The 26,683-nt window shown below is 48.6% G+C and overlaps 1 protein-coding gene across 1 annotated transcript in view; it reads left to right on the top strand.

Annotated features, from left to right (window-relative positions):
• CHD2 (chromodomain helicase DNA binding protein 2) overlaps positions 1-21,809 on the top strand; it is a 72,433-nt gene extending 50,624 nt beyond the window's left edge. Inside the window, exons 20-42 of the mRNA XM_086471498.1 lie at positions 70-258; positions 510-672; positions 1,057-1,209; positions 1,728-1,799; positions 2,988-3,137; positions 3,606-3,754; positions 4,289-4,385; positions 4,978-5,070; positions 5,548-5,721; positions 6,633-6,808; positions 8,272-8,313; positions 9,352-9,491; positions 10,228-10,366; positions 10,505-10,655; positions 11,980-12,102; positions 12,426-12,554; positions 13,304-13,444; positions 14,648-14,782; positions 16,142-16,320; positions 16,729-16,828; positions 17,374-17,590; positions 17,962-18,211; positions 18,311-21,809. Of these exons, the coding sequence (XP_086327624.1) occupies positions 70-258; positions 510-672; positions 1,057-1,209; positions 1,728-1,799; positions 2,988-3,137; positions 3,606-3,754; positions 4,289-4,385; positions 4,978-5,070; positions 5,548-5,721; positions 6,633-6,808; positions 8,272-8,313; positions 9,352-9,491; positions 10,228-10,366; positions 10,505-10,655; positions 11,980-12,102; positions 12,426-12,554; positions 13,304-13,444; positions 14,648-14,782; positions 16,142-16,320; positions 16,729-16,828; positions 17,374-17,590; positions 17,962-18,211; positions 18,311-18,644 (3,496 nt within the window). The 3' untranslated portion in view covers positions 18,645-21,809. The remainder of the gene's footprint in view (positions 1-69; positions 259-509; positions 673-1,056; positions 1,210-1,727; positions 1,800-2,987; positions 3,138-3,605; positions 3,755-4,288; positions 4,386-4,977; positions 5,071-5,547; positions 5,722-6,632; positions 6,809-8,271; positions 8,314-9,351; positions 9,492-10,227; positions 10,367-10,504; positions 10,656-11,979; positions 12,103-12,425; positions 12,555-13,303; positions 13,445-14,647; positions 14,783-16,141; positions 16,321-16,728; positions 16,829-17,373; positions 17,591-17,961; positions 18,212-18,310) is intronic.
• Positions 21,810-26,683: the final 4,874 nt, after the last annotated feature.

Genomic DNA, 26,683 nt, shown 5'->3' with positions numbered 1-26,683 from the left:
TAGATGCTGTTTGATGCGATAAGATAAGAGGTATTCTGACCCCTCTCTGCTCCTCATTTCTGTTGCTAGGTTTGAGTTCTGGGAGGATTTTGAAGAGGATCATGGGAAAGGTAGAGAGAATGGCTACCAGAGCCTTCACAAAGTCCTGGAGCCATTTCTCCTACGCAGAGTGAAGAAGGATGTGGAGAAATCTTTGCCAGCCAAAGTGGAGCAGATCCTCCGGGTGGAAATGTCTGCTTTGCAGAAACAGTATTACAAGTGAGTGGTTTATTAAGTTACTGGGAGTGCCAGCATAAATGGGCACATCTTTCTGTGTGCCTTGGGAATGTGTTTCACTATCCTGTGTCCTTCAGAATACAGTGTGACAGCCATCACCTGTAGTACCAGCAGCTTCCCAGTAGGAATCTGGGGTAGGGTAGTTGGTATCTTTCCTTCTAAAAAAGCATCCCCAGACCGCTGCCCTCTGTGCAGTATGAAATGATCTGGACTTTTAATTTTCCTGCTTGCAGGTGGATTTTGACAAGAAACTACAAAGCTCTTTCAAAGGGAACAAGAGGGAGCACCTCTGGTTTCCTGAACATTGTGATGGAGTTGAAGAAGTGCTGCAACCATTGCTACCTTATCAAACCTCCTGAGGAAAATGAGAGAGAGAATGGCCTTGAGACCCTGCAGGTGGGAAATGTCTTTGGTTACCACCTTTTTTCCTTAGCTTTCCTCTTCTGTCTTCCCACCAAGTTAAGATCTGGTGAAGCTTTAGCTTCTGCAGCTTCTCTGTTGGAAATAGTCCTCACAGTTAAGCCACTTGAATCTCCAGCCCTCGCCTTCCACTGTAGGCAACGTTTTGTGGCCATCTAGAGTGGGAGTTGCGCTCAGTATAAAATCTATCTTGGATGATTCATATTTTGTGTGGCCTCTGCTGTGTAAATCCAGATGATTTGATTAGAGATGTATGGGAGAAGCATGACTCCAAAAGAACCAGATCTCTGCATGTCTCTGTGTAATGTATGTAAGGGTAAGACTGGAAAGCATCGGCTGGAATGACGGTTACTTCTTCAGTCTCTGATCAGGAGCAGTGGAAAGCTAATTCTCTTGGACAAGCTGCTGACCAGGCTGCGGGAGAGAGGCAACAGAGTGTTGATCTTCTCCCAGATGGTGAGGATGCTGGACATCTTGGCAGAGTACCTGACTATCAAACACTACCCTTTTCAGGTGAGAAACATCAGCATGAAAAACAGTGGGATTCACTCGAAAATATGATGAGAAAATGCAGAGGGAGCTGGGGCAATGGCAGTCACGGAGTTTCCCAGAGGCTGGTGGCTGGGATTACAGGTGGCACTTGCTGAAATGCACTGGAGCAAACTGGGAAGTCCCTTCATTTCAGTGTGGCCCCATCTCTACAAAACCTCTCCTCTGACGGGCCCCTGCTTTGGGCTGTGTCCTGTGATAAACCTGGAGGAGAGGGTAGCAAACACAGAGACCCTGGCTGGGAGCCTGTAACGAGAGCTGCAGTGTCACCCACTGTGTGACTGTTGCCTGAGCATACCCCCCCTCCTGCCCTCATGACACAGAGGGCTAAGGCAGTGCAGTTATTTTTAATTGGTGGTTATTTTTAATGATTAAATGCTGCAGGCAGGGAAGGGAGCTGTAGGGCTCCTAGAACTTGGGTGCAGCAGTTCCTCAGGGCTCCTTTACCTTCTTTCTTTTATCATTATTGTTGATTTTTCCAGCGCTTGGACGGCTCGATCAAAGGGGAGATCCGAAAGCAGGCGCTGGACCACTTCAACGCCGACGGCTCTGAGGTACCACAGCTGGGGCTGTCCTGCCTCAGAAGGGTCTGGGTGGGCTGCCCGAGCAGCGGGTGTTTATGGCTTAGCCACGGGTTGTGACTGCCAAGAGGGGATTAGTTCAGTTCATTTCTTTTTACAGGACCCCAGATACTTTTAAAGACACAGATAGAGCAGGTTTTGCAACTAGCCATATTGCTTATTTTAAATCTCCCGCATCCGAAGAACGGGGCTGGAAGTCACAGCTCCAGAAAGTCCCGAAGAGGCTGGCAAGAGCCAGAATTTAGCAATTCTCTCCCCACGGTCTGGGGAATGACATGGTTGCTAACTGATTCCTCCAGTCTGAAGCTGTTTTTGGATATGAAATGGCAGAGGCAAAGGAGGGATTTTAAGTGTTGGCAGGCACTGGAGTCTGGTGTTGGAGGTGAAAGTGTCCGGTGTAATAGGAGAGGGCATCTCGAGCCTCTTGTCTGGGCTTGCTGACTCACAGTGAGTGGTGTGAGGCACTTGTTGTGTGCCACAATCAGCTCAGCCTTGAGAAACACCCATCTTTGCTCCAGAAGCCTGGACTGGAGCAGGGGGGGAGTCTTGGCTGACAAAGGCGATACGGCTAGGTGCTTCACGGTAGTGGGAAAGGTAACAAATAAAGGTGAGAAAGGGACAGCAGTGCGGGTGGGAAAGGAGCAGAAATGCCCACAGAAGCTGCCCTTTCCCTTCTCCTGAGGATATCCATGGGGGCTCAGACATCCTGGCTCTAACCTAGCACCCCGTGCCCTTGGGCAGTGACTCAAACAGTCAGTTAGTTGCTGATCTCACCCCTGGCGGGCTTCAGGCAACAAAAAGCACGTGTTTGCCTGCTGGAGGAGGTGGGTGGGCAGTTTGGTCTGACCTTCAGAAGGAACTCCAAGGTGCCCTTGCCCTGAGCCATTTGTGTTGCTCTCCCATAGGGATGCATGGAAGAACATGCATTCACCCCTGTCAGCACCACCTCACCTTGTGCCTCAGCTTAAAGACCAGTGGCACTTGACCTGCGTGAGCAGGGTGTTTGGGAGGGAGGGAGATCCTTTTTCTGCTTTCTAAAGAAGCATGAGTGCAACAGAGCCCTCCCTATGTTTCCTTGCGTAGTTTTGAAGTCACCACTGCTGTTCTGTGTCCAGAGTTACAGGCTGGCTAACTCACAGGTGCTTTTTTCTTTCCCCCCAGGACTTCTGTTTCTTGTTATCAACACGAGCTGGAGGGCTGGGAATTAATTTAGCCTCTGCTGATACCGTTGTTATCTTTGACTCGGACTGGAACCCCCAAAATGATCTTCAGGCTCAGGCTCGGGCTCACCGGATTGGACAGAAGAAGCAGGTCGGAAGAGTTACCTGGGTTGTTTTCTCTGTGGTTTCAGTGTGGGCATCTAAACAGGCTCCCAACTCACCAGAGCTTCTGAAAACATGGTCTTTTTGCCTCCAGTCCTGACTCCAGAGAGTACTGCTGACTCAAGGGAAGCTCGTTTAAAAGCCAGGAAACAAAAAAATCAGCCCAGGGTTTTATTAGATATGTGAAAAGTTTGATGCTAGTGAGCGATTGTTTCAGAAGATTTTTTTACTCTGTGCTTAGTCACACTGCAGGATCTGTGTTAACCACCCTGATTTTAGCTGATCCCCTTGAGATGTAAGAAGTATGTGATGGGTTTTGTTCTAAAAAGATGCAACTGTGCACAAAGGGACTATGTCAGCAGATTAGTCTCCTGTGAAACCACTGAGGGATGCATCGCTGTGTCAGCAGAACATGTTCAGGTCCAAGAAATAGCTCTGTTCTTTTCTTGCCTTTCAGGTGAACATTTACCGCCTGGTCACAAAGGGTACGGTAGAGGAGGAGATCATTGAGAGGGCCAAGAAGAAAATGGTGCTGGATCATTTGGTGATCCAGCGTATGGACACGACTGGCCGGACTGTTCTGGACAACAACTCTGGGCGATCCAAGTAAGTGATTGTGTCAGGAGGCAGAGGTGTCTGGTACAGTATGGTACAGCTTCACCTGGTGGTATCTCACAATGTTTGTTTGATAGGAGGAGGCTAATAAATAATGTCAGCTTCCACTGATTTGGCTTATGCAACCATTAATTTGGACACGTAGGATAAAGATAATCAGAAATAAAAAACTAGTTTTAATGCGTTACCTGTTTTTCCTTCTGTCTTCCTCCTAAAGATCTTCCTGGTCTGAGGGAACCTGGTGGTGGTGGTGGAACAGCTGCAGTTTGGCAGTGACCTCAGACTCTCCCCATTTCCACGCAGTAGATAGAGATTGTTCCCTGTACAGTAGTTGTCTGTGCTAGAGCAGGAGAGAAATAAAATAATAAATAGAAAATAAATAATAAAATAAAAAAAGCTTTTTATAGTGCTGGGTAGAAAACTTACTTCTTGCTTTAATTAGGAAAAACTTTGGTATGATTTTGTGCTGTAGCAGTGCTGACTTAACAGCTCAAAACATATTCTCCTTCTGATTTGTTTTTGCAGCTCAAATCCTTTCAACAAAGAGGAGCTGACAGCTATCCTGAAGTTTGGAGCTGAGGACCTCTTCAAGGAACTTGAAGGGGAGGAGTCAGAGCCTCAGGTAGTTTGAAGTCACGTAGCTGTTTGTAGTCCTCTGCAGGTCTGCATGGAGGATCTTGTATGTTTGCCTCCTCATTGTACTTGCCCTGTGCATGAGAGCAGGTCAGTGAATAGGGCACATGTGAGTCTGGAGAAGGTGAAGAAAGAGAGCTCTGGGGTTGGGGGATCAGGGGGCTGAGGAGGGCTGTGATGTTTGGGGTTGCATAGTAATGGTCACCAAGAGCCTACCTTGGCTCCCGAGGGTTCATTAGCTAGTTATAGCACAGCCTGCTGCAAGCTCCTCTCCCTGCCTCCTCTGAGCACTTCTTCAGCATCCTTTTTTGGGTGTTCTCGTAGGGAGCCAGGAGTCAGCACAGTGAAGTCAAATAGGTCACTCTCTCCTGCCTCAGCGCAGCGTTGCTTGACAGTTTAGTATTGAGTGTTTGGACCAATTCTTTTAATGGCCCGAGTAGCAGAGCTTCCCCCGAGGGAAACAGTCCACGGTTAATACATCTCAGGCTTCTGTTTAGCTACACGAGTCTGCTCTCAAAGTCTCTTATTTCCTGCTGTGCTCAGCACCCTCCGCTTTATCACTCTTTCTTTCTGACTGGTAGGAGATGGACATTGATGAGATTTTACGTCTGGCTGAAACACGAGAGAATGAAGTGTCCACCAGTGCCACCGACGAGCTCCTCTCCCAGTTCAAGGTATGGACCCCTGGGTTCTGTAGTGGGGTGTGGGAATGTGGCTCCCAACATCTTGCCGTGGTGGTAAGACTAGTAACAAACAGAACAAATTTGGCTTGGTGAGAGCTGACCTGGACAAAGCTGTTTGCTGAGGGGTTATCGGGTTTGGTAGCTGGGGAGATATGTAAGTATTAATTTCGTTTCAAATAAGTGGCTTTGAAGGCTGTGAATAAAACGCAGAATTTACCAAATTTGGAAACAAACCCGATAACTTAGAGGCTCAGCAGTACTTCTTAAACTGCACGTGCTTCCTCAAAAGCTGTTAGCCCAAAGACATGGCAAGGGACCAGGAATGCAGTGACATTGGGATCAATTATAAAGTAGTTATGGAAATGCTGGCAAAATTCCTATGGAGAAGGAGCCGAGGCTTAGCAGACAGCTCTGTGGTATTCCTGCCAGGGGAGGGAATTTCTAAACATGTTCCTTTGCTTATAAAAGGTGGCCAACTTTGCAACCATGGAGGAGGAAGAGACAGAGCTCGATGAGCGGTCCCAGAAGGACTGGGACGATATCATTCCAGAGGAGCAGAGGAAAAAGGTGGAGGAGGAAGAAAGGCAGAAAGAGTTGGAGGAAATCTACATGTTGCCTCGAATCCGGAGCTCGACTAAAAAGGTACAGCCTATCTTGAGGAGCAGAGAGGCAGAAGACAAAAGCTGGCAAAGGCAACACCCAAGGGAAGCCTTCTTGCCATCTGAGTGCTTCTTTCCCTCCTCCAAAGTTGTTTAGGAGTAAAGCACAGAGGCAGTGCATTGACCTGTTGTTGGCATCATGCATTGGGCCAGTGGTTTGTAACGCAGTGTGAGGGACCATGTTGGATTTGGTACAACTCATCTTGTCTTAGCAGACAAAATAAAAGAGAACCTGTAGTGAGCACAGGGCAAAATACACGACTGTATAATGCAGATTTCACTGCAGTTTATGCCATTTTCTAGCTGTTTCTTTTCCTTGGGCTCTCCAGCTCCCTGGGCTGCTCTTGCCTAAATGTGGCTCTTGCAGGCAAAAAGAGATGGTGTCTTTTTGAGGTGGTGGCATCTACCCCAATCCAACAGAAAGCAGACTGTGCGAGGAAGCTCTTCTGGGATATGGGTTATGAGCTGTTCTCTGTGATGAGCTGGGCAAAAACATTAAAGTGAAAACTAGAGAGAAGGATAATTTATATCAGGTGATTTCAGATTAATTTCTGAGGTGTCCTGGTTTTCGAAACAGCCTAAGGGACTGTGGCACAAAACCCCAGTAATCAATGTGTTTTAATGTATCTTACACCTTAGTAAATCAAAATGCAATTGTGAAACTGCTGGCTAGAAGGCTCTAAAGGGAGGATGACCACCAGAGCCTTAGCTAGCTGGGAGCTGCAAGGAAGTGCGGGCTCCCTGGGTCGATTACATGGGCTTCTGCATCTTCAGGAAGAGATGCCAAGGTGTTTTACACTCAGAACGTGAAATAGTGCCGCTGCACGGGAGAGACAGAAAAGGTTGGCAGACTAGCAGTTGTTAATTGTACTGCTGTTTTTCTGGTACACACAGGCTCAGACAAATGACAGTGAATCAGATGCAGAAACTAAGAGAAGGCTTCAGAGATCATCTGGATCAGAAAGCGAGACTGATGATACCGATGACGAGAAGAGACCAAAGCGCAGGGGGCGTCCTCGGAGTGTTAGAAAAGATACTGTGGAAGGATTTACTGATGCTGAAATCAGGAGGTCAGTGCTGAGCACAAGAGACAGTTCAGAAAACAAATCTAGAAATCCCATGCAGGTGGAGAAAACTCCAGATTAATCCAGGAGGTGTTCACCTGTAAGCCCCCGTCAGTGGTTTAGGTGGAGCTGGTTCTTTGGGCCAGCTTCTGCACCTTTGTATAATTCAGTTTGCTCCCAGCTGATGACCTTAACATTCAGGTCTGTGCAAAATGGACTGGATTGTCTTTCGTCAGGCTCCAGTGAAGCTGTTACCTTCCTAAAATTAATCCTTGTTGTAACTGCCCTTCCTGGGCCAAGTAGATGGACCTAATTCCATATTGCACGTGAGGTCTTAAGTTCTATGAGGTACAGAGCTGGAGAAGCCAAGGACTCTGGTCTTCCCAACATTTTTCTGGCAGCAGTCCTGCTGATTTAAGCTTTAAGTGAAAGGCAAGCTTTGGTAAAATAACCCCATGAGAAGCGCTGGTCCCATTGATCCCAGCGGTTGTATATCCTCTTCTGCACTGTGCCCCTGAAGTCAGCTGGGGGCAGAATTCCAGGGCATTATTTTTTCCTGTCTTCTAACTCTTGTGCCTTTCCCGAAGATCTTTGTCTGAAGGGTCTGCCCAGATGTTCAGCCAAAGATGGAAAAGAAGGGGTTGTGAGTTTTCCTTGACTCCCTCTCCCTCTCTGAGTTGATGTATTTTTAAACAGGAGATGGTCAGAATTTTCAGATTGTGGTAGCTGCCCCGTATCTGAAACCATAGAGAAGGAAGGAGGTGTTGCAATGTGAACTATAGCAGCTGTTTAGGTTATTGTGATGTAGCTGAAAGAGCACAAGATGAAAAAAAGAAGGGGAAAAAATAACTCACTTTAAAAATAATCTGTAGTTGAAGCCATTGGGTCTACTCCCAGCACAAGGCACTGTTCAGTTGCAGCAACGGTGTCTGACTCTTGCCTTAAAGTTGTGTGTTAGCCATGGCAGTGATTTTCACAATAAATATAAGACAGAAAAATAAATAGCAATCCTTGTCTGCAAACCTCTGTGATGGATTGCACCACATTTGGCTCCTCTGTGATGGGTTGTTAAACTCATAGCCTGAGTGTTAAAATTACTAATGACATTGATTTAATGCCTCTTTTCTCCTTGGAAAAATGAAGTTAATAATTACCAACATGGTGTGAGCCAATGCTTTCTTTCAATTTTTTTTACACTACAGTTACAACTATTTTTTTTTTTCCCCCTCATCTGTCAAATATCCAACGTTTGTAATAATGTTGTGTTCTTCTCCAGCTGAGGTCACAAAACTCTTTGTTGGGGGTTAATGGATTAGGCTTCCCAGTCTTGACTGATGCTTAGCTAATCAGTGTGGAATGCAAGGTTGATAACGTGGCAGGCTGCAATTAATATATTCAAGCGTATCTGTGATATTGGACCCACTTTTTGTAGCAGTTGGTTTAGTTCCTGGTTTCTTTTTTTGCTTTAGGTTTATCAAGGCTTACAAGAAGTTTGGACTGCCTCTTGAGCGGTAAGTCCCAACCTGGCCCTGCTCCAGAGGGTTATCACAGGGGGGGGGAGATGTTGTGTTTCTAAGCACAGACATACACACATTGCTGGGGGTGTTTGATACAACCTCCACGGACAGCACAAAGCCTGGCAGTAACCCAAGCACTGCCATACAGCCCCTCATGCCTCAGTTGACGGACACTGATGAATGCTGGCCAAAAAACAGCTAGAGCCGGGCTGTACACAGCATCGTCCTGCTGGCAGGGTCTGGCCCTCGGGGCATTTCTGCCTAGAAAGGAGAGGGAGCAGCTGCCTGAACAGCAAATGCTGCCCAAAACGCGTGCCAGGCTTCTCCATGCATGCTCGTTTCAAGACTGAATTTGGAGCATCCTTCCCTCTCTGCCGTACCCCTCTTGAAGGGAAGCAGGGAAAGGCACACACTGTCCTCAAGCGTGGGTCTGCAGAGCCCTGCACGAGTGCTGTGCCCCAGCGTAAGTGGTGGAGGAAAGGGAGACGGGCACATGTGCTGGGTCTGGAAAGCTGTAGCCCTCGCTGAGGTCTCAGGGCTGAGGTGGGGATCCCTGCGTATGTTGTGTGAGAAGTGGCTGTATGTTATTCAGCTGGTTGTGCTCTTCTGTTGTGAAACACGAGGCTTGTGCCTGGGCCTTGATGTCACTAACTTCAGCCAAGCAAAAGGGACAGTAGATGGCAGCTTTTGACCATCAAATGGAGTTAATATGGAACTGGGAAAGCAAGAAAGAACACTGGACAGTCACAGAGCGGATGCCTGTTGTGCCCAAGACAGACAGTTCTCACCTTTTGCTTTAATACCAAAAAATCCAAAGGATTGGATCCGTTATACTACCTCTGCACTGTACTGCAGCTGTTAGACGTAAAAATGACTAAAGCAGTGTTGTTTTCTGCATGAACTCGGCTCGTGCAGGTTTCATACATTCATACATATACAGCATTGACTACTAAAAGCTGTGGAACAACTGCTTAGGAAGTGACTGGGAGGAGATATGCTGTATCAAATCAATACTTCTTTCCCCTTTGCCAGGCTGGAGTGTATTGCCCGCGATGCTGAGCTGGTGGATAAGTCTGTGGCTGATCTGAAACGGTTAGGGGAACTCATCCACAATAGCTGTGTGTCAGCAATGCAAGAATATGAGGAGCAGCTGAAAGAAAATCCAGGTGAAGGTAAGCAAGAGGGTTGTGTGCTGCTGTTATGATGGTTTTGGGAGTGTTCCATGGAGCTGGTGAGAAAACTGTTCCCTTGCTGGATGGGGAGGCATGCCACATTGTGACTTAAAAGAATAAGCACACACTTAAACCATCCCATCTCTGCCAGGCAGCTCTCACCAACAGAGAGAAACCCCTGAGTCTTCTGCTCAGACTGGAAAGTGCCATTTGGGTCTGTTGGCTTCTGCTGAATGTGAATTTTTGTGGGGAGAAGCTGAAGTAATCAGCTTATTTAATGCTGGGCCACAAGGCAATGCACATCATATTTTAACTGCTGGGAATCAAACCAGTGCTGTGTACTCGATGGTAAAGCTGGAACCACAACTGGTGCTTGCCAGAGCTGGCATCATCAGCCGCTCTATGTGTGGCTGTTGTGTGCTGTTGGTTTGGAGATACGGGTGGCGGGGCTGGATTTCCCACGGGGTCTCTGCCTGGTGCAGCTGAACAAAACTACTGAAGCAACAGCTCCAATGCACTTAGGTGTATTTTTAAGAAAATGATACTGGGAGGTGTTTGGATTGCAGATCTAAGTGAGTCAGTGAAAGAAAACTTGTATTTTGGGCCTGCCTTAGCAGACAGCCTCATGTTTAAATAAGAGTTTGCAGGCATGGTCTTGATCTCTGTCTAGACATTTTTAAAGAGGCACTTCTTTCTGTAAGAGTTCTCTTAGCTGATGTCTGTTATTGTTGAGCAGGGAAAGGACCTGGAAAAAGAAGAGGTCCTACTATCAAGATTTCTGGTGTCCAAGTCAATGTGAAATCCATCATCCAGCATGAAGAGGAGTTTGAAATGCTGCATAAATCCATTCCCACAGACCCAGAGGAAAGGAAGAAGTGAGTTTGGCTAAGTAGGCAATGCAGAAAGAGGCTCAGGGAATTTGGATTGTGTAGTGGAAAGAGGATAGCCTAGATATGTGGATTTGCTTTATCCTCCACAGCTCTAAAAGTAGCTCATGTTTGAAATGCCTTCAGGTACCGCCTGACGTGCCGTGTCAAAGCTGCCCATTTTGATGTCGACTGGGGAGTGGAGGAGGATTCTCGCTTGTTAGTGGGAATTTATGAGCACGGTTATGGAAACTGGGAGCTAATTAAAACAGATCCGGAATTGAAGTTATCTGATAAGGTAGGTTGCTTTGCTTGTTGCCTGCATTGGGTCCATTGTGGTGTTCGTAGAGAACATGTTTAATTTACTCCATAAACAGATGTTTATGTTTGTAACCACTCCAAAAATAATAATAAATAATAATGAGGAGAACAGTGACCTCCATGGAATGTTGCATGCTTGATGGAAAGCAGAGTAGTGTTATTTGATTGGCAGTAAATTTTCTCTGAACAAGTACCATATGAACCACACTGAAATGATGCAGGAAGAAGATGGTAGTGCTGACATGTGTGGTTACATGCACAGTCTAGAGGGTGCATTGCATAATCGTGACTTGGTATTTCCTTGAGCATCTCACAAGAAGCTGAGTCTGAATTTCTGTGTGGAAATAATTTTTCACAGATTTGACACAGCTTATGTCAAGGCTGGTCTGTGTTAGCTTTGAGGGTATAGTTACATGACTGGCTATGGCAGCAAAGCCAGCTGGAAAGCCTCCATCTAGTTCTCTGTTCCTCAGTCATTCCCATAAGAACTGTTTTATGGGGGCCATGTTGAAATGATCCAGGTTAAAAATAAGCCGCCATCCGTTGTGTCAGCACAATGGAAGGAGAGTGAACTGCAACACAGGGCTGAGGAACATCGGGAATCTCTACGCTAGCTTTGCTGCCCATGTGCTGCATTCCCATGACATCCCTGCAAGTGTTTTTAGCAAAGGTCAGACTGTGGCTGAGCGCCCTCCTGCATGAAGTTCAGAAAGGCACTTCACAATGGGAACAATTGCCTGAGACACACCACCCCGTTGCCAATGAAGTATGAAGGTAACCTCGTTGGCAAGCTGAGATAGTTGCTCCACAAAGTGGCACCTTGCAGCCTTGTTTTCTGCTAAAAATTCTGCCTCTGTACCGTGGCTGTAGCAACGTCTGAGGTTACCAGAGGGGGACCAGCCTGCTGTGACAAGGGTGTCACAAACAAATCTGATGTGTTAGGAGAGTGGACTCAGTTTTGCGACTCAAGGTCCCAAATACAATTTCCAAAGTTTTTTTTTTTTTCTTTTTGCACCTTACAAGAAAGATCACGGAAAATCTGCAGAGCTGCCCTGGGGTCCTCTCACTTCTACAAAAGGCCAAGGGGAGGGATGCTTGCTAGGAGCTTTGGTTTTGGCTAGACAGGGAGTGTGTGTGTGGGAGCTGAAAGAAATGCTTGAAGCTTCTTGTTACCCCAGAAGGTGCAGCATCTCCAACCTTTTGCTGGGCCTGGAAGGACTGCTGCTAGCATGTATCTCTTTTGTCAAGGTTTGATAGGTGCATGTAGGTGTGTTGGCTTTTTTTTTTCTTCTTTATCAAAGATCCTACCTGTTGAGACAGATAAGAAACCTCAGGGAAAACAACTCCAGACTCGAGTTGATTATCTGCTGAAACTGCTGAAGAAAGATCTGGACAAGAAAGAAAACATGAAAGATGGGGAAGAGGTGAGATGTAGCTACTTGATTCTGGGGGTTTCAGGCTGAGTGGCTGGCTGATGGCGGGAGACAGCCTGTGTTCCCGGGTCAATGAACATCATCTACGTGAAAGCATATGGACTTGTCTGTTGTCTGATTGCATTGTGGTACTGAAATGATAATTAGTAAGGGGCAGGTAATTATTACATTTACTGAAGGGCTCAGGCTTATCAGGCTTCCTGCCACCCTGCAGGACCTGCAGCTGTTTGCAAGATGTTCAGGAGATACGAGTATGTCCCCAGGAAGTAGCTGTAGCTATTTGCTTGCCCTGACTTGTTCTGTGTTTTCACCAGGGCAAGCTGAAGAAGAGGAAACCACGAGTAAAGAAAGAGAACAAGGCTCCCAAAGTCAAAGATGAGCATGGGAATGAACTCTCCTCTCCTCGGCACTCAGACAACCAGTCAGAAGAAGGTGAAGTCAAGGTGAGTCAACTTGGTGGACAGCAGCTTTTCCTTGAGCTATGTTGGTACTGCAGAAAGGCACCTTGAGGAGCACCGCTAGCAGATGCCCTGCGGAGGCGGGGGGCACTAGAGTGCATTCCCCCAGGAGACTGGCGAACTCTCAATAATACATATACAGTTGTCAGGGTGAAAGAAGGACCTTTCCCACCCACTCTCTTAGGTCAGAGCTTTAAATGTTTTGTGGGATCCTAGAAGGGCCACGCACTTCCACATACTGACTTGGAGGAAAGGTTGTCTCAGGACAAAGTCTGTTGCCCTTATAAAGGAGAGAAAGAAGAATTGTTTCCCTCTCCTTTTCAATACGTCAGCCAGTGGTGAAGCTGGAGTTTACCAAGGTCATGCTGTTGCTTAGAAAACCTTCTGTCTTTGAGTGGTTTGGCTTGTAGTCTAAGGCTTTTTTGTTCGTGCGCTGATCAGTATCTACCTTAGGGGCTGAGCGTTCTCAGGCGCAGCTGGCAGAGGAAAGCAGCGCTTGCCTACAGTTTGCCAGTTAGTTACAGATTGGGGCTCGTCTTTTTGATAGACCCTTTTGTCAAGGGTTGGGTGGATTGCAGCGGGTTAAGCAGGGCTTGCTTGTCTGGTTAAAGAGGTGTGAGGGGAAATTTGGATGGACCTCAAAAACCGCCTGCATTTCAAGGATGTAAGTTTTATGGAAGAAAGTGCACGTGAGGTGAGGAACTCCAACTTTTGTGCCTTGACTGATTTTCTAGGAGGATGGCTTGGAAAAGAGCCCAGTGAAGAAGAAACAGAAGAAAAAAGAGAACAAAGAGAACAAGGAAAAACAGACAACCACTAAAAAAGAAAAGGAAAGCGATAAAGAGAAAAAGAAGACAAAAGACAAGAAAGAGAAGGTATGTGGTACTTTCAAGGGCCATTTAAGAGATAGGAAAGTCTCTGAGCAGAAGGGCAAGCTGTGAGACTTATGATTCATTAAAGGCCCTGTGTGAAGAGATGTCAATGATGCACTGTGGGGTGAGGTATTAGCCCTTTTTTAGCCCTCCTGGATTTTTCTTGCGAAGGATTGCAATAAAAAGCAGAAAAAGCAATATATCCTGAAGCTTGATGGAATGTGAGCAAAAAAGGAAGAGATTTTGTCAGACTGCCTTTAAAGTGCAGCTGTCCCTGTGACAGCGATATGGCCAAATAGCTGATGTTAAGGAAGGGGGAAGAGCCTGGAGCACTCAGATCAAAGTTCTGTTGAGCTGTCATTTATCACAGGGTTGGCAGCTCCTTGTCTGTATTCCCTTTTAATTTAAACTCACCCCGAATAACCCAACTGTCCACACCATTAAGACTGTAAGTGTCCTTGTCACTGTTCAGGACTCACCAGAACGAGTGTTTCAACATCAATGGTATGCTGTGGACTGCAATGTCCCTTGAATTTTGGGTACAACTGCCCTGAGGCTGGGTTCAAATTGGAAGGGGGGTGAAAGCTTCTATAATAATGACCTGAAGTACCTGTTCAAGCAACAGGTATGTACTACATGCCCAGTGTGTTTTGACACTGAGGTCATAAGTGCAAACCAAGAAGTTTTGCTGCATATGTAGGGGAAAGTTTGCTTTCCAGGGATTTTTGGTATGACTTTGATTCTAAAGAGCTTTGACTGCATGTAAGTCATGTAAGTCAATATTTATACTAACAGGCCATTATTTGAGGTTACTTTCCAGAGGGTCTGAGGACTAGTGACATCACATGAAGTTGCAGGTCCTCATAGACAGGAGACTACTCTGAGCTCTGTCCTTTGCAAGGGACGTATATTCTTTAGCATAACCTCTCTTCCAAGTCTTCAACATTGGTTTTCTCTCCATGAGTATAAAGATTGTATTCATGTCCAAAATGTTGGCTCTGACTTCTCTCTACTCCCTCAGGGATGACGTAAAGCTAAATAGAGGCATTGCAGCTAAACAGTTTGAGATCCTGGGAGGAAAGTTGTAGGAGCGGTGCCCGGGGTTTAACAACTGCCAGTAACAATAGTGTGGAGGTTGTTAGTTGGATCACTTGGGTTCCTGCAGTCTGGCTCATCAAGTGATACGTGTAATTTGTCATTGTAAAGCCTAAGAGTGGTGAAGCCAAATCTGGAAGTAAAGGGAAGAGATCGCAAGGTCCCGTCCACATTACGGCAGGGAGTGAACCGATCCCCATTGGAGAAGATGAGGATGATGATCTGGACCAAGAAACGTTCAGCATAGTGAGTATTTTCCTTGGGAGATGGGAGGGCAGTGGCAGAGAGCCCAGCAAGGCAACCAGCGTTCGCTTACATGTCACCCAAGGCCATACTTTAGGTGTCAGGGCATGAGCCCCTTCCTAGTGCCCCACAGCGATTTCCTCTGGCCCATCGGAGAGCGTGGCAGAACAACCCTGGATGACAGTTGTCCACCAGCCTCCCTTCTGCCTACCAGCTGGCTGCTGTAAATGGCATTTCAACTGGAAGAGACTTCAAAGCTCTTCCAGCTCCTGATTTTCACCGAGCAATTGCGCTATTAAAAGCTTCAGACAACTCTCTTCAAAATCCAGCTTTGCATGAGTGCACATGTTCATCCCCTCCCTGTGCCAGGGATGCCAGCCAGGGCAGAAAAGGACCAGAGCATGCAGAAGGGCTCTCTCTTCAGCTGTTAGGTTCCCACTGCTCATTTGACAGCCCTGGGTTACAGAAGACCTTGCAGCCTTGTGTGTCAGTCTCTCTCCTGTAGAAGCCAAGGAGCCACTGGGGCCCTTCCAGGTGGGGGAATACAGGAGAGATTTGAGGGTGACCTTGTATGGCTGTAGGAAGGAGGTATGGAGGTGTCTGAGCTGTAACCACTTCCCTAGTTGTGGAAATGCTCTTGCAGCAAACATGCCTGCAAGGGTAGTTGTAAAAATAGTCGTTTAGTAGAAGTTGTCATGGCAGACTCTCCTTGGCCTGACTTCCACAGGGAAATGCTGAAATACCGCTCTTAAAAAATAAACACAAATCTGTGTATTCGCTGCAGGTTCTGTGTTATTTTTTGTCTGGTCTTGTCTTTAACTTTCCCTCTGTGAAGCATGAAAGGTCCAGTCAGGCAGTAGAAATCTGTCTGATTTACTGTCTGTGCACAGTGCTGCTGTGCACAGCTAAAAAAAGATGGCGCTTTCATCTCACGTCTTCCAGTTTTGGTGAAAGCGATAGATTAAAGTGACCACAGATGGGGATGGACAGGGAGGCTGTGGAGTGAGCCCTCATTCAGCTGGGGCTGTTGGTTCAGCACGTCAACGCTCGGTTACGCTTCCCTGCCTGCCGTGGGATCAGTGCAAGAGCAGAGACCGTGCGTGGTTGTGGCTTGCGAAGCGAATTGTTCCCCTTTAAAAGGCGGGGGCAGTGGAGGTGGGGAGACTTGTCTTTTCCTGATTATTTTCTGCAGCATGTCTAACAAATTGCTATATTCGGAGCTGATTTCTCCTTGCCTAATGGTCAGGTAAAGCTAATGTCTCGTGCTAATGAACTTTTTCCAGCTCTGTCTGATTAACAAGGGAACACTGTAGGCCCCTGTGCCCAAGTGAATCACTTTCTGCTCTCTGTTGCTTTTCCAAGTGCAAGGAAAGGATGAGACCAGTCAAAAAAGCACTGAAGCAACTCGATAAGCCTGATAAGGGACTGACGGTTCAAGAACAGCTGGAGCACACACGCAACTGCCTCCTAAAAATTGGGGACCGCATCTCTGAGTGCCTTAAAGCCTACACTGACCAGGATCATATCAAGCTATGGAGAAGGTGAGGGATCATTTTGTTTTCTTTGGCTGGTCTATGACATTTAAAAACGGTAGTCAGTGAGGCTGCTGGGTTTTATGTGAATGAGTGTGCCGTTGGCCTCCTATTTAACCTGTGAAATCTTGTGTCCACTAGTCCATTTAGTCCATGACCATTCTCAGGTGAGGGTTTTGTCTGCAAGTTGTGCTGGTTTTATTTAAATTGATTTCAGAGCTAGTCTAGATAAACCAGTGGAAGCCTCTTTATTTTACTTGGAAGAATGTGGTTCCAGCTCTCCTGATCGTTCTGTCCTGAGCTAGATTGAGTCTGTTTTCCAGAGGGTAGAACTGATTTGAGGTTGGTTTGAAAGCAGTTGATGGAGCAATTAACTGCTGATGGAGCGATTAACAGAAAACGTTCATGTCCTTCTAGGAACCTATGGATATTTGTGTCAAAATTCACAGAATTTGATGCCAGAAAACTGCACAAACTTTACAAGATGGCTCATAAGAAAAGATCGCAGGAAGAGGAGGTGAGACCTGAAGTGCCTTCCCCCCAGTTGCTGTCTTTAAAAGCTGTTGCACTTGAAGTGCCGATACTTTCTGCCTCTTGTCATGGGCTTGCTTAATTGTTGTTGGCAGTCTGTGAGTTTCTTAACGTCTAAACAGTCGGGTTGCATTTGCCTTCTCTTTCATGTGGCATTTCTCCCTTCACCTAACAACACGGGCCACCTCGTCCTGGATGTTCTGACCAAGAAGAAGCATTGCTTGGTGTGGCACGTTGTGTCGAGTTGACCTTTTAGAGTGAAAAGCCTGGGAGCACTGCCCTGTCGAGATAGGATGTAGAAGCAGAGCTGCATGGGGCAAAACTATGCTGTCCTCCACCACATTTGTACTGTTGCCATTCATACCGTGCTTGGGCACAGTTGGTTCACCCAGTCCTCAAAGAGATAGGTGGCTCACAGCATGGGGAGCCTGCAGAGAAATCCAGAGCCTGACAGTCAAGGCCGTTGCTCGCATAGTCTGAATCTTTTGGTGGAAGAGCAGTTGAGCTGTAACCCTCTCTTCCACCTTGCAGGAGCAGAAGAAGAAGGAGGACATGTCGAGCATGAAGAAGCCGTTCCGCCCTGAGCCTTCAGGCTCCAGCCGTGATTCTATTATGTCCCAGTCTCACGTGCCTCACAATCCTCATTCCCAGAAGATCCACATGCCCCCTTCCCACGCCCAGCAGCAGATGCACGGGCACCCACGTGACAACTATGGCCATCCAAACAAGAGACATTTCAGCAACACAGGTGGGTGCTGGCAAGCCAGGAGAAACCATCCCGTCTAACCTCATGGCTGTTTGCTCTTGGACACAAACCCTTCTGGGACTTGTGGCTGGTCAGGTTTAAATGTGATGGGATGGAACATATATTACCACTGTACTTCTTGCTGGACTAGAAAACATGATGATACAGTGATGAAAAGAGTATAAGAACTGGACAGAATAAGATTTGCTAGAATAACGATAAAGAAATTAAAAGAATAAAATCGGGCCCTCATAGTTTAGGGAGGAGAAAGTTGAAGTGGTGCAGCAGTAGTTATCATTTCTTTGAGAATTCAGCAAAGTAACGGGCTTAAACTAAAGTGCAAAAGACACTTACTGGTGCTTTCCTCATTGCAGACCGAGGAGAATGGCAGAGGGATCGAAAGTTCAACTACGGTGGCAACAGCAACCAGATGTGGGGTGGGGAGCGGCATCACCAGTATGAGCAGCACTGGTACAAGGACCACCACTACGGGGACCGGCGATCACGTGGAGAGCCCCACCGGAGCTCTGGAAACTACAGACCAAATAACCTCTCCCGCAAGAGGCCATACGAACAGTACAACAGTGACCGAGACCACAGAGGCCACCGAGATTATTATGACAGGTAAGAAGGGCTGTGGGGAGTTGGCAAGGACGCGCCCGAGCGCCGTGGCCAGGCTTTCTGTGGGGAGCTGATCTCCATCCGTCCCTTCTCTCTCTGCAGGCACCACCACGATTCCAAGCGCCGACGATCCGATGAGTTCCGGCCTCAGAACTACCACCAGCAGGATTTCCGACGGATGTCTGATCACAGGCCACCCATGGGATACCATGGCCAAGGACCTTCGGACCATTACCGGTCCTTCCACACAGACAAATCGGGAGATTACAAACAGCCTCTCCCTCCACCTCACCCTGCAGTGTCGGACCCTCGCTCGCCCCCCTCTCAGAAATCCCCCCACGATTCCAAGTCACCTCTCGATCACAGGTCACCTCTGGATAGGTCATTAGAACAGAAAAACAATCCAGATTATAACTGGAACATTCGGAAAGCATAAAGTGACTGAGAGGGGGAAAGCGCACGTCTGAAATACTTGGTTTGATGCAACAGCGGCTGGTTTCTCCAAGCCAGCAACCAGAAACTGAACATGCTGCTATCATCTTGCTGGGTCAAGGAGGATTTTGGGGGAGTAGGTGGAGGAAGATTTTCACTAGCTCTCGGTTCTGGTTTGGATTCCCTTTTCCTTTCCCCTCTTCTACCATTGAACGTTGGAACCAGCCTTGCTGCCTCATTGTTTTGTTTTTGTTTTCCCCCGTCCAATGGACCCAAGGGAATTTTCCCCAGCCACTGTTTCCCCAAACCAAGAAGGCGGATTGATGCTGCTTAAGATTGTGCAGAAGGCTGTGTGCCTGCTCTGACTTGATGTTACGTGACAGATGCTGCTTTGGGATTGGGGATAAACTGGTTGGGCTGGGCTTTGTGTGTAACCGGCATAGGGCAATGGGAGGATGTATTCAAGGAGGGACAGGAGAGTCCCTCAGCAGCCAAGCTTGGTTGAAGTGAGTGACTCCAAAGGAGTTGGAGCCATGCTGGTGACAATCCATTGCTTTCCTGGCCACATTATCATTTCCATGTCTTTATCCATTTCAAGAATCTGGCTCTGCTTTGATTGCTGTTGTGTCCCCTGCAACAGAAGAGGTGTGGGGCATCTTTCTCCCATCTCCAGGGCTGGAGCGGGCAAATTTTGATGCCGGGGGGGTTTTGGGATGTGTGAAAAAAGGACAGACTTCCTTAGCAAAGACTTAGTTCACTTCCAACCAATAGGAAAGAAATTGGGGTGAGAACAGTATTTCCGAGTGGACAGGGCTCAGGAGTTCATAACAAAACTCCCCTTCTCTTCTGACATGGGCAGTTTGGATGGTCCAGGAACTAGCAGATGCTATCTGGGAGCTGCAAGGTCAAAAGGTGGCTCTGGGCATCTGGGGATCCTGAAGCTCCTAATCTCCCTGGCACTGAAGTGCTCCAGTCTTTGGGCAAGTCATTTCTCTCCGTGTTTTGCGGAACAGTGGTCACAGACCCTTACTGCAACCAAACAGGAATCCAGTGGACTGATCACTGTTCAGCAAATGGGCACCTTCCTGCCACCATTCCAGCAGTCAGCAGTAACTCTGAATTGCTAAAAGTACCTGCACTGAAAGACCATCTGTCTGTCTAAATTGGAAATGTGCCTGGGGGATGAGCACCTAAGTGATCAGGGAGAGAATGAGGAATTCAGGACTGGGTCCTTAAAAAACCTTGGAGCAAATGTCTTAGGAGCCCAGCATGTCAGAGGGAAAAGGGGAGTCTGCAGCCCAGCTCGGTGGACTGAAGAGCCAAACACTCCTCCAAGTCCCAGAGCCACAGCGTATGATGCAGAACAGTGTCCAGCCTGGCGACTGGTGTGGAGAGAGGGGTTGTGCACAGACTGCTGGCCAGAAGGAGCTGGGGTCGTTCCTTTTCAGGTCTTAGGTCTTTGGTTGTAGACTCACATCCCTGGAGACCACAAAGCTCTCCCAACAGCCGCGCTGCCCAGAGCGTGGTGTCTGGGGATGCATCATCTCCCAGAGCTCAGTATTAAAGACCAGGCTGTTCCAGACTCCTCTTTTTTGGTGGGGGACAGAAGTTGGGCCTCCTGTTAAGTTGCCAGTATCTGACCCTAATAAGCTGTGATCTCCTTTCCCCGAAAGCCTGAGGGGAGATGGGTGTTGGGGGCTGGCTTCCTGACTCCAGCCAGTGCCTTGGAAGGTGCACACAAACCGACACTAACACCCCCGTGCCCCCCCTCCATGCCGCGCTTCCCTTGAAATCTGCTGCTGTCACTCGCTCTTTTCTGAGCCCGCTGCTTTAACGGGACACCCATGAAGTGTTTTGCTCCCCCTTCGTTTTTATTTTGCAAGATTTCCACCAAATGCAGGGCAGTTTTCCTTCCTTAGGGGCACTGTATTACCCGAATAAAGTGTTACACTTGTGTTTACCTGTGCGGGAGGAGGTGAAGGCAAGTCTTCCACGGTTCCCCTTGGAGCTGCCGGGTGATGGGAGGTGTTGAGATAGCACGTTTCGGCCGCCTTTCTCACTAAGCTGTGATTGCAGGCGCTGTTGCTGTGGTATTCGACAAAGAGGTCCTTTCTTTTCAGAGGTATTAGCTTTTAATGTGAAAATGGAAGAAACCTCGGAGGGGCAAAAAGAATTGCTCTTTTTGTTCGCCAAGCGGTGCTATCATGATCGAAAGTTCGTGCCATACACTTGTAGCAAAAGGCAATACTGGCCAGCCCAGTGTTACGGTCGGTGCAGGAAGACTTTGAACCCCAGCAAGAGGCATTTTCTGTGTCCAGACGTGGGGGTTTCTGCTTATCCAGGGTTCCAAGCGTGAGGTTAGTTGGGGTTTCCTTCTTGTGCAACAGCAAAAGCTTTACCCATCTCCACCGAAGAGCTGTCCCACTGTCACGCTAGCCTGATACTGAAGTCACATCGTTTTGTTCAGTCATGGTGGGTGGGTCTTCACTGGGTTTGGCTTTAATGAAGCTGGAGAACTAGATTTGGGAGAAAGTCCTCCCTGAGCACGTGCACACACACACGCATGCATTTTCTGTCCCCTCAACATAGGGACCATAACCAGACACAGTCACTTGGATGTGAGCAGGATCGGAGGGGACGGGTCCACAGCCATAAACTTCTCTGCGGTGTTTGTGTCAACCTCTGGTACAGCTCTTCCTTCCAAACCAGCTGCAGGATCCCCTCCAGCCTCTTTGCAGGAAAAAGTAGCAACTTGCTGGGTTTTTATTTAAAAAAAAAAAAAAAAGTTTTTCATCCTGACCCTTTTGGAAATGGTGTAAAGTTGTGAGTTCACATGATGGAAGTCCTGCAGACCGAAACCTGCTGCGGAGACAGGTGATGTGGTTCCCAAAACAAATGGATACTTAACAGTGCTCTGAAGTCCTTATGTGAACAGTTTAAGTGATCCACACAAAAATACTATTCTGCTTTCACCCATTTCCTCCTGACCTCCACCTCCCCTCTGGGGAGAGAAGGACTCTTACTGTAAAAATATGGACTTTTAAACCTGTTGACTAAAAACAGTAATTAATATTAATTTATATTTGTGAAAAAATGCCACTGTCCTAGTGATTTCTGATGTAAATATGTTGTTTATATAGTATGTATTAAATTTTCCTACATTGTAAAACTGCTGTACTTTTGATTCTTGTATATTAAAAAGTGTTACTGAGATTTTCAGAACCGCGCCAGCGTGGTGTGTCTGGGGGGTCCTGCAGCCCCTTGGTACAGCGGCAGGTCTGGTGGGAGCACAGGCCAAGCCTCTTATCTGCGGTGATAAGAGGCTTGGAAACCCCTTCGGATGGGGAATTCCACCCGATCAGGAGAAGCCCTGCATTTCCTCACCCATTTCCACCACGATGGTACTGGTGTTTATGTGTTTGTCCAACCTCCGTCTTTTCTGGATCTCTGGAGGCGTGTAAAGTTCTTTTTGACCTTTTCTGGAGAGAATTCCCATTTCTCTAGAAGTGCTGCTCCCGCTGCATTGGTGGAGTTCTCTGCTCTGTCCCCAGCCCCTCCTGGGCAGGACGTGCCTCTCCCCGGGTGGGATGCGATGGCATCCTGCGGGCTGCTTTGGCTTGGTCTTTACCCTCTACCCATTCGCACTGAGGCCCGCACGGCAGGGCACGGTGCAGGGATTGAAGCCATTTCTCCCAAGTTGTAAGAGCTCACTGTTAAAAGGGCTTTTCACACCTGTAGCCACCAGGTCCAGCCCTTCCCAGCCTCTCTGCTCCTGAGCCAAGTTTCAGCCAAGAGTAAAAATTCACAGCTGAGTTATATGTCCCTGGAAAATGCATTTCCTAATGGAAAGAAGCTGTTAGCTGTGGGACTGCGGCAGGGAGAGGGGGCCTGGCTGCAGGGAGGTGCGGGGACTGTGGGGAGCTGGTCCCGGGGTCCCTGCCTGGAGCACACGGGGTGAATCTATCTGAGGCAGGCGATCTTTTTTAACTCCGCACTGACTCATCTTTTATCCAGGGGTACCCACAGGAAAGCTGGAGAAGGAGGGGCCTGAGGAACCCGAGCAATGAGGCAGGTAAGGATATGGATGGGCACGCTGCTGCCATCGGCGTCGACTCTCCAGCACGGCTCAGTCCGGCATCCCCTTGCCGACCCGTATCCGCAGCACCACGCTGCAAACAGTTACGTCCTGAGGCCTCTCCAAAGCCCATGGAGAAATGACCTCTGGGCGTGATGCAGCCTCCCAGATCTCTGCAGGTCCAGTCTGTCCCACAGGGGCATCTCCTCCGTAAGGACACAGTCCATGCAGTGCTGTTGGCCACCCCATGGCGCTGGCTGGGGCCGGGGGCTTGGGCTGTGTCCGCGTTGCTCAGGCTGGAGCTGTGCTCACTGCCGCTGGCTTATCTCGGTGAGGGCACCCATGGCCCAAGGTGGGCGGCAAAGCCATGGCAGGGAGCAGGACCCCCAACCCTCCATCACACCCACCCCAGTGAGGGGACGGGGTGGCCCAGAAGCCCCAATTTTTTGCTTTACGCCGTGCCAGAGTGGACCCTCTAGAGGGCAGCCGGTTCCCAGCAAAAAGCCATTTTTTCATGAACAATATCCTGCAGTTGTGGTTGTTCCCAGACGGCCGGGTGCGAGGAGAGGCCAAGTGGCCGCTGTGTCCCCGCTCACCCTGAGCGGTTGGATGCGAAGCTCAGAGCAGCCAAGGCTCTGGCCTGAGGCCAGGGGATGGGCAGGCACAGTCAAAACAGGGCTTGGAACCGCACCCGAGACACCAGGCTGGGGCACCTGAGCAGCCATCCACCCCAGGGGCAGGGTGGGACGGGACCTCGGAGCCCCCAGGGGCTGCCTGCAGAGGCTGGGGCTGCACCCTCACCGCCCGCGGAGCATGACCTGGAGAGCAATTTGAACCTCTCAGCGATGCCACCGCTGCCCCTGGTGTCCCTGCATGGCCTGTGCCTTCCCCACTCACCTCCTGAAGAAGCCACATGATTAATGAGGATGGGGCACCCTGGTCACCCAGGGGTCACCATCCCTTTACACCAGCACTTTGTCCCACGCAGAGATGGAGGTGTGCTCTTGCTGCCTGCTCACTGCCCCAGGCTGGTGAGCAGGGGACCATCGGTCACCTCCTGGCAGGGCAGCGAGCGAGGGAGACCCCCCAGCCCACTGCGCTCCCGGCAGTTTTTGTATGACTTCGCAGCTTCGCCTAAAGCCAAGCTCTTGTGAGCTGGTGCAAGTGATGGCAGAGGCAGTGGGCTTGGCTCTTCCCAAAAGCTGCTGGCTCTTCAGGGCTCTGAAGGAGGGGGAGATTGGGTCTCAAATCCCTGTGCTGGGTGTCTTTGCACAGATTTGCCCAAATAAGCTGTGTTTTCAGTTGGTGCTAGTGTCCCACTTGGCCTCAGCATCTCCCTGGCCCCAGCTGTTGGGGCAAGAAGTCCTTCAGCTTTTCCAAAAAGAAAATTAACCACAAAAATTTGCAGTTTTGGTTTCCCTCATTAGAGGGCAGTAACAGACCCAAGCGGGGCCAAGAGCAATGCCCAAGAAAGGGGAGATCATGAAAAGGGGAAAATATCGGGGAGCAGGGGAAGGGCAACAGTACCCGCTTGGACTCCACTGCTGTACATCTCCTCTCCCAGCAAGGCTCAGCTCCAAAAGTTTACCATCTGTATTTTCTCCCCCCACCCCCTTTTTATTTTTCTCATTTGGCTGTAGATAATTCCGACTCCAGAGTGAAATTCTCAGGAGAATTTAGGACAGAAATGAGCTCTCAAAGGGTCCTTGGGTTACAGGTGGAAGAGAGCTGCTCTAGCGTGAACACAGAAATGGGGCAGCATTCGCATCCTCTTTTGGCGAACAGCACCATTCAACACACTGGGAACAAAATGAGACCCACTCATTTATTGTCAAAAAACCTCAAACTTTACTTGTGTTTTTCTCAATAAATAATTTACAGTATATACACGGTGACACTCCCGTGGGTCTCAACACAGGGAGAAGGTGGGTGAGAGTGTTGGCGTAACACCCCTCCCCCCTCCCTGCTTTGCCTACGTATTTTTTTTTTGTTTCCAAGTATTGGGTCTTTCTTGGCCACACTTCACCTTGAACCAGAACTGGGTCAAACACAACCAAATATAACCAAAATAAAGTGCTTCACTGTTTGCTTCTAAAATAGGGATACCCCAACCACCGTACGACAGCCACCCACCACTGGAGTGCTCACCTGGACAGTGGGACTGAGCCACACCATAATCAAATAAGACTCCCCCTGGTTGGAAATTACCCCTAAACCACAGCACATCGTGCCACAGGGTGATTGCTTTCTAGGAGGGGGAGGTCGTAAGGGAAGTCTTGACTTGTTGGCATGCTGTGGCTCAGCCAGCTGAGACTGCTTTCAAGAAGCACCGTGTCTTCAGAGGGATGCTTTGCACAGTTGCTGTTATCTGTGGGGTAACACAGCAAGAAACAAGTGTCTCCTCCTACCCAGTGACAAGTTTTGGCTGTCAAAACTTGCATTTTGAATTTCTAGAGAAGACAAAACCTTAGTTCTTTCTTGAACAAAGGAAACAAAAAGTTCAAATCAGCCTGTCTGAGCAGTTAGTGCATTGGGAAACTAAACTGTCCTGTGCTATGGTCCAGTGGTTGCTCTCCTCAGCGCCTCCAAACTGTGATACCCTTATTTCAAAAATCTCCCTAAACAGAATACCTGGGGCACCAGCAAACAAAGCAAGGAGCAAAGTAGTAAACACATCTTTTTGTTTCTTTTCTTTCCTTAAACATTTAAAAACCAATTACATCTCTTCATCTGTACAGTCACACGAGATCAACGCCAGGGCTCTATATATTAAAGAGACAATATAAATTACATCCATTGACACAATTTTGCATTTCTCTGCTGCTTTACAAATGGAGCTCTAGAGCTGTTAGGACACAATGAATAGTCACGTTGAGTATTTACACCAGGCTGCCTCTTGGTACCAGTTCTGATTGCCAAACATAGCCTGTTCCCACCTCTTTTGGTGCTAGCTTGTCTCATCATGGTCAGAGACCTCCCTTGACAGCAGGAGGTACCCCCAAGAGTGACATATGTTTTGGGGCTTGTTTCTGGGAACAACCTCCTGAGGAAAGGAGGGGAAACCCATCAGGAGGTCTTCAAGATGCAGACCAAAGGCGTTTGTTCAGTGAGCGATGAGGTGAACCACAGAGGAACATGGAGAGGAGGAGATGGGCAGCACGACGTGGTGGGAGAAGGAGATTATCGGTGGTTTCGAGGCAGGGAACAGACATTTGGAGGCAGCTGGGGGTCCTCTGCTGCATCCCATCTCCTGGCTGGCTTTCTAACATTGCCCCATTTCCCATTCAAGCCCAGAAGGGCTTAAAGTGCAACTGGTCTGTAATGGGGTTGCAAGTCACGGCCCCAGGATGAGGGGGCGAATCAGAGACCTAGCAGCAAACAAACAGAGCACGACGCTCCTGCTCCATCCCAGGGCCTGGCCGAGCGGCGGGCAGGCGAGTGGGTGCAAGGCTGGAGGGAGGTGCGGATCGGGTCTCCCACTGAGCAGCCTCCCCGCTGCCAGTTTTAGGGGACAGGAGAGCAAACGGCGCGAAGAACTCATCCAACGCTGGGCAGAAGTTGCAGAAACTGCTTGAATACTGGCCAGGTTTCTCCTGTTGCCATCAAGAGTCCTTGGTGGGTCTGGGCAGAGACAAGGGAGCCTGGAATAAAACGACTGAGTGAATCAGCTGAATGGGCTGGCTAAACTAGGAGGTGCCCTCTGAACCACAGCAAATGCAAGCCGAGGCTTGAGGCATGTGTCCTGCTTCCACTCAGAAGATGCCTGGCACCAGCGGCCAGGCAAGCGTGGGACCATTCCCCACCATTTTGGCCCCTTGCACCACTTTCTGCAACAACAGGGCTGTGGGCAGAGCAGGACGTGCCCAAAAAGTGGAGCACGGCCCTGGCAAGCAGAAAGCCCAGCCACGTTGTGCTGGCCAGGCTTGGCCTCGTCTCGCTGCTCTGTGCCCTCCTCGTGGGCTCTGCTC

Source organism: Leptosomus discolor, chromosome 11 (genome assembly GCF_034619465.1).
Source record: "Leptosomus discolor isolate bLepDis1 chromosome 11, bLepDis1.hap2, whole genome shotgun sequence".
NCBI classification, from domain to species: domain Eukaryota; kingdom Metazoa; phylum Chordata; class Aves; order Leptosomiformes; family Leptosomidae; genus Leptosomus; species Leptosomus discolor.
The sequence above is the reverse complement of the archived record's forward strand: the minus strand, read 5'-3'. Positions and strand labels throughout refer to the sequence as shown.